We start from the raw sequence: 11876 nt of genomic DNA, 5'->3' as shown, positions 1-11876 counted from the left end.
GAATGAAACATGAAGTGACACTGAATTAAAACATCTTTAATATTAGTTGAATGACCTGACAAATCTAAAACTGATCAAATTAACTTTCTGTACATTCCTGCTCAAAACTCTGATTATGATCTAAAGACTTGAGCTCACAATTGACTAACTTTATTAAATTCATGCAGTGCCTTAATTGACCATAAAAGGAACTGGCAATTTGGACCCAATAACCAAATAAATATGGAGGTAGGTATAATTGGAATCTGAATTAGAAGCAAGTTAGAAATTCTTATTAAAAATGTTGGCAAGGCAAACTGTTATGTTAAAAACATTTGTATCTATACAATAATTTAAAGTAATATTACCTTAAAATATCAGTTCGAGGCAAGAGATTTTAGGATAATTTAAAAACAAAATCAAATTCATCACATGGAGGTAGTACAAAAGCAAGGCCTTCAGTTAAAACCAGTCCTTAACCGTTTTAGGATACAAAAGACCTCATCACTTCATCTTATAGCTCATAGGAACAGGTCAAGTGTCTTTGGGGCATTACGAATGGTTTGCCAACATGATGTGTCTAGAACATCCAAGAAGCCCCGTTTACTGTACTGTAGGCTACAGTACCTTTGAGTCTGAACCCACGTTTCTGGTAAAGAGCCCAGACTCACTTTCCACTGGCCATGATCTTGAGATATTGGAGCGCATTGTGTGCTGCACTGGCCCGTGCTGCATCCTGACTGGGAGCAAAGCCATGACAGACAGCGATGGGCTGAGTGGACAATTCCACAAGACACTGGTAAAGGCCACTGAGACTGCATTCCTCTGGACAAAACACATTGAGTAGAACAGATTAATGTCAACACCTTTCTCAATAAAGCAATTTGTTCTATGTCAAAAAGATAACAGACAACTGCATATTATAAATGTGCGTAATGACAATCTTTTGGAGCCATAGAGCTCTTTATTAAAGAACTTTCCATTTACAGAACACATTAGGTCTGATGACATGATTTTATTAATTTACTTACATTTGGAATAAACCCAGACAAATCGGATAACCATAAGAACTCAATAGAATAGTTTTAATAAGAGTCCAGAGTGAACTTGCAAACTTTAAAACTGAATTAAGTAAAAGCTGATTGAAGCTTTTCATTCCGGGTCATGATAAACTTTAACATGTACTCCAAATAACTGGACCCCTATAAATGACTTCTTTAATAGATTCTACGCTTCAATGCTTCACATTTAAACGCACTGCTCTACACACCTCTATCCCCAAGTTTAGATTTCTATTTGCACTTTACACAGCACATGATATTACACAAACAAACAATAAGATTTACAGTGTGGTAAGTATGTTTAAAGATGAAGTGACTGTAGAGGACTTGAGCGTTTGTGTCTTGTGTGTTCACATGCTTGCATGATTCTGAAAGAAAATGCTGTCATGTGTGTGCTAATTAATTTGCCCAGTAAAAACAATCCTACTTCAACCTACAGTGGGGCAAAAAAGTATTTAGTCAGCCACCAGTTCAAGTTCTCCCACTTAAAAAGATGAGAGAGGCCTGACAGAATGGGGGAAAGAATCCAGGAAATCACATTGTAGGATTTTTAATTAATTAATTGGTAAATTCCTCTGTAAAATAAGTATTTGGTCACCTACAAAAAAGCAAGATTTCTGGCTCTCACAGACCTGCAACAACTTCTTTAAGAGGCTCCTCTGTCCTCAACTCTTTACCTGTATCAATGGCACCTGTTTGAACTCGTTATCAGTATAAAATACCTCAAACAGTCAGACTCCAAACTCCACTATGGCCAAGACCAAAGAGCTGTCAAAGGACACCAGAAACAAAATTGTAGACCTACACCAGGCTGGGAAGACTGGATCTGCAATAGGCAAGCAGCTTGGTCTGAAGAAATCAACTGTGGGAGCAATTATTAGAAAAAGGAAGACATACAAGTCCACTGATAATCTCCCTTGATCTGGGGCTCCACGAAAAGTCTCACCCTGTGGGGTCAAAATGATCACAAGAACGGTGAGCAAAAATCCCAGAACTACACGGGGACTTAGTGAATGACCTGCACAGAGCTGGGACCAAAGTAACAAAGACAACCATCAGTAACACACTACGCCACCAGGGACTCAAATCCTGCAGTGCCAGACGTGTCCCCCTGCTTAAGCCAGTACATGTCCAGGTCCGTCTGAAGTTTGCTAGAGAGCATTTAGATGATCCTGAAGAGGATTGGGAGAATGTCATATGGCCAGATGAAACCAAAATAGAACTTATTGGTAAAAACTCAACTTGTCCTGTTTGGAGGAGAAAGAATGCGGAGTTGCATCCAAAGAACACCATACCTACTGTGAAGCATGGGGGTGGAAACATCATGCTTTGGGGCTGTTTTTCTGCAAAGGGACCAGGACGACTGATCCATGTAAAGGAAAGAATGAATAGGGCCATGTATCGTGAGATTTTGAGTGAAAACCTCCTTCCATCAGCAAGGGCATTGAAGATGAAACGTGGCTGGGTCTTTTAGCATGACAATGATCCCAAACATACCGCCTGGGCAACGAAGGAGTGGCTTAGTAAGAAGCATTTCAAGGTCCTGGAGTGGCCTAACCAGTCTCCAAATCTCAACCCCATAGAAAATCTTTGGAGGGAGTTGAAAATCTGTGTTGCCCAGCGACAGCCCCAAAACATCACTGCTCTAGAGGAGATCTGCATGGAGGAATGGGCGAAACTACCAGCAACAGCGTGTAAAAACCTTCTGGAGAAAGCGTGTAAAAACCTTCTGGAGAAAACGTTTCACCTCTGTCATTGCCAACAAAGGGTATATAACAAAGTATTGAGATGAACTTTTGTTATTGACCAAATACTTATTTTCCACCATAATTTGCAAACAAATTCTTTAAAAATCAGACAATGATTTTCTGAATTTTTTTTTCTCATTTTGTCTCTTCTTGGCTGACTAAATACTTTTTTGCCCCACTGTATGTGTGAAATGCAGCAGATGGTGAAATTCAGGAGAAATCGTGCTGCTTTTAAAAACTAAGATGTGACATCACAAAAAGCACCCAATGAAACTTTATAGCAGAAAAGCTTTTTTGTGTTTTTGAACACACTTATTGGGCATTTTCAACTAAGCTCGACTTTATTTGTATGTATTTTGACTTTGTTCACATTCCCCTGTAATGTGTGAGAAAGCAGTAAGTTTCTAACTATACACTGTATTCAACTTCTCAAATATATACGGTACATAGCTAAAAATCAGCAATGCACATAAAAGACGAACTAGCAATCACCATCAAAAACATGCATCTGAAATGTACTTTAAAAAAAAGAAAAATGTATGTGCAGTTGATCTCACCTGAAACTGCTAAATTGTTAACACAAACTAAAACCAGACACTACAATTTAATCACAGCAATAAGGAGAGTCGTAACGATAAACTAAACCATACTGCTTACCTATGTCCAGATATCTGACGTCAAATCGCTGCTCTTCAGATAGGTCATGGAGCAGGGAACAGAAGTTGGAGTTGGGCAGGCCCAATGGGTGACTACGCAGCTGCAGGATCTTCTCTCCTGCTGAGTTACGCAAAGAATCCCATGTGCATCCAAACCCCTTACACTTCACGCTTTCTAGCCTGCCACCTATGTGCTTAAAATGAGAGCAACATGAAAAAACTGAGCTTAAGTACACAGTGTGTTACAGTGCAGGGAACCACATTACTTTGAAGTATGAACACCCCTCACCATGTTGAATGTATCGTCCTCTGCCTCAGCTTCATGGCTGCTGCGCATGTCTACAGGAACATCATGGATCCGGGAGAGCATCTTTGCTGCTGCGTTCCTTTTGGCAAGCTTCTTTGATGTACCACTACCTGTGAAAGTCAAGTGAACTTCATTATTTGTCCAAACCCAATTGTCCATATGAAGATATCAGAAGACTGTACTGCTGGCACTAGAACATACATTTATTTACATAGTTATAACAATACTTATCACTGACGTTAACTAGGAGTCATTTACGGGAAAAGATTTTTAAAGAACATACCAATCTCAACAAATTTCTCTACTTTGCATGTCATGGTAAACTCCTTGCGATGTGCAGGTCCAGACTCTTGTGTGACTGTGTATTCTGGCAAACGCCAACCTTTCTGCACCACCAATTCCTATGAAAAGGATTGAAATTTATTCATAGCCTATATAATTCCTAGATTAATAATGACATTGTTATTGCTAGAGAAATTAGGAGTTGTGTGTAATCAAAAAGCTCTGAAAAAAATATCCATCACCTGTAGAGCTCCAACAGGATTACACTCAGCTTGCTGGCTGGAACTAGATAACTTTAGCTCTGTCTGGGAGCTGTAGAAAACACTCATTACAGTCAACACAGAGCATACAGTCAATCTCTACAATATTTTTAACTGGAGTTGGTTAACTTTTTTAAAGCCCATAGAGATAAAGATTCTGGTCTACTGAAGTCAGCAAATTGTCTGCCAAACTATCTGCAGTGAACTGCTGTGTTCTTTCCTGATTTCACAAAACAAATTCCATGGAGGTGATCACAGTGCATCAGAAAGAAGAGTTGTGCCATGTATGTGCCAACAGAAGAGTTATAGTAATGACTTTGCAGTTAACTTTATTTTGCAGACAATTAATCTGCCTAGTAAAAAAAAAAATCATTCTACTGTCAGTCAAATCGCACATAAGCAGACGTGTGCAGTTCAGAAAACAGCAAAATCCTTAACAAGTATTGCACTCGACTTCCTACACAACGACTCAAGATGTAGGGTTTATTTTCTTTCTCTGGTCCTTGAACCTCTTGTCCTTCAGGCAACTATAAACAATAAACTTAAAAAATATGGACAAGAAATCTGCTTGCCCACAGTGATTCATCCACCCCGAGGTGTATTTGATCGTATTCATTCCAGAATGCAAGACAACAATATAAAATTCGCAACCGTTTCCACCAAATTACCAGAAACAAGTCAGACTACAGGCTGACAATTTTCCATAACAGCCAGAGAAAGTGTTACAAAAAACAAATGTGTACATAAATAACACACGTGTACACACATTTCAAACATTCTTACCAGTCTCCCTCCAGGGGGATGTCTATGTCATCAAAGTGTTCTCCCTCCATCACGGTGCTCTTCAACGCTTCCAGCATCCCTCCTTTCAGCATCTTGAGAGCAGCTTCAGCAGCCTTATGTTTGGCAGCCTTTTTGCTGGGGCCCTGGCCTGTGCAGCTGATCTCTCCCACAGACACACGGAAGGTAAAGTTGGGCTGGTGGGCCTGACCTTCGGCCTTCAGCAGGTCATACACCGGTGTCTTGCCTATCCTCGTTCCATACTCCTGCAGCAGACTGATGGGCGTCTTCCCAGGATTCACAGCCAGCATTTGCTCTATGCTGAGAACACTTACAGAGATACAGAGAGATCACTACAGAGAAAACAACCCACACCGTCATCTGCCTGCCTGCAAATTAACGTTTTTTTTGTACCGTTATATATACATTATATATATATATATATATATATATATATATATATATATATATATACACACACACACACACACACACACACACACACACACACACACACACACATCAGAAACGGCTACCAATCCGCTACAACAAATAATAGCTTAAATAAGAGCAGAAAATCACAAAATGTCTCAGGAAATTGTTGCTAGCCTGACCGGAGCAGATTACACAGAGTTAGTATGTTGTAAACCAGACAAAACTAGCTTTTACAATATAGGACATTTGTTAGGAAGAAACCTAAACAAATGTTTTATGTAGATAAGTAAAACAATACATTTTCCAATGACATGTCCGCTTTCCCTCGCCGAACTGCAGTAAATAAAATACCAACGGAAAATTGCTAGTTAGCTTAGCATGGTTAGCAAAACAATGAGAGCTCCCCGGCTAACTGTCCGAGGAGCAGCTCACCTGGTGCACCCAGAGTTTCTCCTGCAGCTGTCCGGGCTTTTCTCCTCGCTCATTCCCTAATAACAGACAGAATATTCACTGATTTAATATCGCAAAATCCCCCCCAAAGAAATCGAAACCCCCTTGATATCATGAGCTTATAGGTTTTCGTGCCGGTAAACCAGTGAAGCGAGACAGCAAGACCTGCTCCAACAGGCTCACATGATCTTCCACACAGCACGCAGTGTGAAGCAAGCAACACGGAAGAGAAAGAGAATACAAATCGGTTTCCGTTTGTATATGTAGTGCACTTATAGTGTGTACTAGCAGTTACTTCATGCCCTATGTAGTGCTCGTATGTAGGAAGTCGGAAGTCATTTCGAATGCAATCCGAGGGTGACTGAAAATGAGCACCATATTCTAATGATTTGTCCAAATGATCAAACCTCCATCAGCATAAGGCTATGCAGTCTAGTCTTACAGAGAGAACTGACAGGTGAATAACAGCACAAAACCATAGGTTGCATTATGAATCATTTGTTTTGTGCAGAGAAATGTTCCCAGAATTAAACTACATTTGAAGAAAAATATATTTAAAAAATATCCCAAAAAAAACCTTGAGCATTTTGTAAATATATAAACATATTTCTTTTGTATAAACATAAAATCAGTCAGTTGTTATATGGATATGGGTTTTCTCAATACACTTGTGCAAAATGCAACACGATTCATGTGCCCCTCAAAAGAATGTGACAAAAGTGTACTGAACAAAACAACAGGAGTCTGGAAAATATGTCTGGAAAATTGCAAACATTTAAAAGACAAAAGAAACTTTCTCATGACTCGTTATCCCTTTCTGGATAAGAACGCTTTTATAAATGTACTGAGATTTATTATTTATTGCTGATTACCTGTGGATAAAAAATCAGCTTTGCAACTTTCAACACCAGCATGGAATTGATTCTGAAAAAACCTGTGAAGCTACCATTATACTTATCTTGGGCATTAACCCCATGACCTTACTGCTGTAAATATACATGTGGGTCCCATATTAAATGACAACTGCAAGAAGAGGAGGGACAGAAGGGAGAAATAGTATAAAATGTAAAATGTAGTTTATTTAAAAAGTCTAGTGTTGGAAAGGAACATTTGGATGAAAATATATAGCATCTGTAAAGTAAAGCAACGTTCTTGTTGTTTAGAAAACAGCATGTTGTTCTTGTTCTTCTTTTTTTTTTTAAGAGAGATTTTATAAGAGATAAAAAGTAACTAAAACTCCAAAAGGATGGTGGACATAAGATGCTTCATTTAGTGTTTCAGACTTGCAACCTGACAAAAGTAAACTCTACAACAATTTTCATGCAATCTTTTTAATCAAACCATAGGTGGACACTCTTAGGGGGGAAAGGGGTTCTTCTATGAACTTAAAGTTTCTTTAGATAATTAACACTTGGATAGAATAAGCAGATAGAAAATCACTGTTGTAGGGCTCTATATAAACATTTAGCTCTTTTTAGGTCTAGTCAAAGAATCCTTAAGAGCTCCAAATGTTCTAAGAGTATAGAAAGAACACAGACTCTCATACAAGAGTCCTTAAATGTAATGTGAGAAATGAAATGAGAAATAGTTCATGTGCTGTTACCATGTTCTTTTTGTTATTTTCCTCCTTTAAGGCATTACACTTCTTTCACTGATTTCTTTGATACAGATTCCTTGACAAATGCTGGTTTAAGCTACTCTTCCTCTGCTCCTTGCTCAGTCTCAGCTGGTATATCATCTGTCATTTGATTGTCTCCATTTCCATTTTTGGCCGTCTCCGTCTCATCTGAAAGAATCTGAATTTCCTCTGCAGCAGACCTGGATTCCTGCTCTTCATTAATATTGTCCTGTGTGTTCATTTCTGCCTTCAATATCTCATTTGAACCACTGTGGATTTCTCCTGCAGCCTGCTCAGAGTATTCCTCACTAAAATCCTCATCAATTATATCTGAGAGCATTTCTGTTTCCTTTGAACCTGTCTTAATTTCCTGTGCTTTACTCAACACTTCTTGGTCTTCCACAGCAGTTTTAGTAGTGGTAATGCTTGAATCTTCTAAAGAAGTCTGAACCTCTTCTGCTTCTGGCACCTCAGTTTGCCTCTTTGTTTCACTTGTGACCATGTTTGCCTCCTCTGAATGAATTTTAATCTCTTCTCCAACATTCATTGTCTCAGTCACATCATCCAAATCCTCCAAAATATCCTGGACCTCATTTACAACACTCTCCCCTATTTCATTTGTGACTATTTGTGCCTCCTGTAAGTTTGCTATATCTTCTGTAATATCCACATCAAATTGTTCCTGAACAACATCCTCTTCAATTTCAATACCCAGTTCCTCTGAAGGAGTTTGGATCTCTTTCACGGGTTCCTCTGCTAGCCATTCGCTTGCTTCAACTACTTCAACAGCTTCTTGCTCTGTAATAAATTTGTCATCTACTTTATCCCTTTCTCCCTCTTTAATCTCTGCCTCTTCTGTAAACTCTTCATCTTCAGCATTATCCAACTTCTCTTCTGCTGATTTTCTCTCCTGGTTGTCTGACATGGTGAGCTGTTCTTCAACCTGATCCTTCTCTTCAGCTTTGCTGGGTTGCTGAACTCCTGGCAAAAACTGAAATATGCCACAAGAGAGCTTACAATTAGCCACTGCATCTGTCTGATAAGCCATGCTTATAGGCATTATTTTTGATCTATCAGCTGTCCCTGAACTCAAGTATTGCATGTGGTTCAAGACATCCAGGGTGTATTTGAAGCAGTATTTCATCTATATTCATTCAATCATCTTCACTAACTGATCTGTCCTAATCAGGCTTATGCTATACTTGCTGCCAATATCAAAAACCCGATGGGACAACAATCAACTATGCAGCACCATACATGCATACATTCACACCGCAAGCCAATGCAACTTCTGCCATGTTATTTGACAGCTAGAAGAAATACAGAGGAAAATTATGTGGAGAGAAAATACTTGTAATTTTTCTTTCTTTTTTTTTTTTTTTTTTAAATAGATGCCATCCCTGCTTGTACAGTACCTGGATCTGTAAAGCCTCCAGCTGGGCTGCAAGGTGGAAATGGAGACTCTCTGTATTCGACTGATAATCTTCCAGACGCTTATACAGTGACTTCATCTGCTTCTCAAGCTTTTGTGTCCGTTTAATTTGCTCAGATTCTAGAAGTTCTCTGACAGAAAAACAATGCATTTAAAAAGCAATATGCACATTTCTTTTTTCATTTAAAAATATTTGAAAAATATAAACTGTTCTTGATTCATGGTATAATAAGCATTTTCATGCCTTATTATACCATAAAAATATAAACTGTTCTTGATTCATGGTATAATAAGCATTTTCATGCCTTATTCAAATGTGTGTATATGTAAAAATGTTTTAGTTATTAACAACTTATCAAGTGAGACACTGAGAACATTTTTCTACTCACTTGATATCCATCAACTCCTGTGAATTCACAGCAAGTGATTCCTTGTTGTTGGCAAATAAGTCTTTTATTTCATTGATTTCTCTCTTCTGACCCTCTAACTGAGACATCAGACCATCGACAACAAAGATCTGCTCATCCAAGCGTAACTTGTTGACAGAAAGTGTGCTAGAAAACCCAGCAACCTGGATGGCTAGTTCTGCATTAGCGCTCAACATGGTGTTGACACTCTGCTTCACAACCTCAAACTCAATACTCTTATTCTTAATGATGGCATTCAGAGCAGCAATGGAAATGGTGTTCTGTTGAAGTTCTGCAAGTTTGTCATTCATCTCAGATTGCAGAGACCATACTTTACTTTGTAGATCTTTGGACTTGATTTGTTCAGATGTGGCGAGGGCAAGCTCAACCTGTCGCTGTGCTTTGGCATAGGCATCTTCCAGGGCCATAAGGCGCTCTTCAAAACCAACAAAATTACCAAGCTGATCAAAGAAACAAAATCAGGTACACAGTCAACATTTATTTTAAATAATAATGGTCATTTTCTCACATATAATTCACATCATCTATATTCAGACGATTAAGTGCCATTTCTATATTAGACTAAAGGGTTCTGGAAAGACTAGGGCCAGGAATACGGTTTATCTCTCTTGGTGAGGTCTCCATCATAGTTTTTGTTAAAAAATAAATGAACTTGAAAGATATTTTCTTGCATTTTGCATGCCTTTATACAAGTGATATATATATATATATATATATATATATATATATATATATATATATATATATATATATAAATACCCCCTGCTCTCTAAAGTAGTGTTGAACAAAGAAATATGACACTACTCTGTACTGGCCTAGTGAAGCTATTATTGGCATAAGGTGCTGGAAGCATTATAGAGATCAGCAGTCAAAAGCCATGTGCAATTTGGTCAGCTGTTGCTCGTACAAGAATCTGTCCAAAACATAGCTGATTTATCTGAATAAAACAGGATCTCATGTCAAGTAAATTCCAAACATTTAAAAGACAAAATAAACTAAATAAACTTTCTTAAACTCCTTACCTGTGGGTTATCAGGCCCTATCTGCTGCTGAAGCTTCGTTATTCTCGCCTGCATGGATGCCAGCGTTTCCGACAGGCTCTCGATCATTTGTTGTTGATCACTACAGACCCAGCCGAGTCCTGACCCGCCGACAGCGACGATAAGCAATAAAACACCCGGCACGACATATTCGTTAAAGCCTCGGGACAATTGTCCCGTCGGTGCCTCTACAGTTAACCAGCTGTCGTCCTGTTTACTGCTGCTCTTTCCTCTGCGCCTCGCCATCGCTCTCCTTCACAGAGCTGTATGTTTACACCCGACAGCCCGGAGTCAATAGCCCTCACTCCTGCGGCTTTGCGCGCGCACTACAGCCTGGTTACAAGGTCGAGGTCGAGAGAGAGGGGCGGGTGGGTGTGTGTACGGGGTGTTATAATGTCCGGATGACGCTAACATTTTAACTACTACACATAGTCTCTATCCTGTGTAGCCATGAAACTTTAAACCGCCTGTAATTGTCTGTCAACTGGTATTTGGAAGAAACATTTAAGTGAATCGTCTGTTATTAAACGTTTCACTAAACACCTGGGCAAGGGTGTGTTTAATCCACCCAAATGTGGGTGTTTAACACACAAAGTTAGTTTATTTATTTATTTATTTATTTATTTATTTATTTATTTATTTACATTTATCTTGGCAAAGGGGCAAAATAACACAGGAAATACCAGCGTGATTTCTACCTTCTGATGGGGTGGTCAGACAACCGCCAGTGGACACTATAGCCAATGGACACTGTGAATCCAATAGACAGTCAGTTTGACACGCTTACAAGCTCTAGTGTAACTTTGCTCGGTTTGTGATTGCTGTAACGAATGCTCATAATTTGATCGACATTATTATTTTTGTTAATTCGACTATAAGCAATACTAAATAATCAGTAAGCAATACTCGCAGTCATGTGCAAGAAAACAGTGGGAAACCATCGACCGTATGGTGGTGGGTATTGTATGGTTGTAAATATTGCGTATAGGGACAACTATAATAGGCCACTACCACAGATTGCCCACCGATTATTTGTAGTAGGCCACCCTAATATAATTGGCTGAACCAGCCCTTTCTCTGAGTATCTAACCCTAACCCCATGGTTTGAAATGAACTCTGGAAACCCACAGAGAAATTCAGAGTATGGCCTTGTGGGTCTGTAAATAACAGTTTGTGGAATCGTCTCGGGTTACTTTTTTTTTGTGCCTACATGTTAGGTTAGTAAAAAAAACGATTTATTTCACGGTCAAATATGCACGCAAAATGTCTGTCTTGGTGAGTATTTACTAAACACAGTTTAAAAAAAAAATCTGCAGAAAACAGCCTTTGCACTGTATTTGTTTGTTAGCAGGATTATGTATGACTGAGCTACAGAGATTAAGAATGCATTCATATATTTA

The 11876-nt window shown here is 38.9% G+C and overlaps 1 protein-coding gene across 5 annotated transcripts; it reads right to left on the bottom strand.

Moving 5' to 3' along the window:
• Positions 1 to 15: 15 nt before the first annotated feature.
• Positions 16 to 10903, bottom strand: LOC113642659 (TARBP2 subunit of RISC loading complex). 5 transcript variants are annotated; one of them, XM_027146252.2, is made up of 10 exons: positions 10459 to 10857; positions 9398 to 9876; positions 8992 to 9139; positions 5941 to 5996; positions 5077 to 5403; positions 4276 to 4345; positions 4035 to 4152; positions 3734 to 3861; positions 3446 to 3638; positions 16 to 804 (listed from the first exon to the last, which is right to left on the bottom strand). In XM_027146252.2, exons 1-10 carry the CDS (start codon positions 10720 to 10722, stop codon positions 647 to 649), a joined length of 1941 nt encoding a protein of 646 aa, XP_027002053.1. In that variant the 5' UTR covers positions 10723 to 10857; the 3' UTR covers positions 16 to 646. The 5 variants fall into 5 exon arrangements, with proteins under 5 accessions (XP_027002053.1, XP_027002058.1, XP_027002059.1 ...); XM_027146255.2 differs by lacking the exon at positions 16 to 804 and having other exon boundaries at positions 3479 to 3631; positions 10459 to 10868; XM_027146257.2 differs by lacking the exons at positions 8992 to 9139; positions 9398 to 9876; positions 10459 to 10857 and adding an exon at positions 6094 to 6254.
• Positions 10904 to 11876: the final 973 nt, after the last annotated feature.

This window comes from Tachysurus fulvidraco, chromosome 5 (genome assembly GCF_022655615.1).
Source record: "Tachysurus fulvidraco isolate hzauxx_2018 chromosome 5, HZAU_PFXX_2.0, whole genome shotgun sequence".
NCBI classification, from domain to species: Eukaryota; Metazoa; Chordata; class Actinopteri; order Siluriformes; family Bagridae; genus Tachysurus; species Tachysurus fulvidraco.
The sequence above is the reverse complement of the archived record's forward strand: the minus strand, read 5'-3'. Positions and strand labels throughout refer to the sequence as shown.

Bases quoted from the DNA above. Each gene is read 5' to 3' on its own strand.
- LOC113642659 (XM_027146252.2), bottom strand. From the start codon at position 10,722: ATGGCGAGGCGCAGAGGAAAGAGCAGCAGTAAACAGGACGACAGCTGG. The intron at 9,140-9,397 runs GTGAGTAGAAAA...TTTTTCTGTCAG, and splicing joins CAGGAGTTGATGGATATCAA to AGAACTTCTAGAATCTGAGC. The intron at 3,639-3,733 runs GTGAGGGGTGTT...TCTCATTTTAAG, and splicing joins AGGACGATACATTCAACATG to CACATAGGTGGCAGGCTAGA.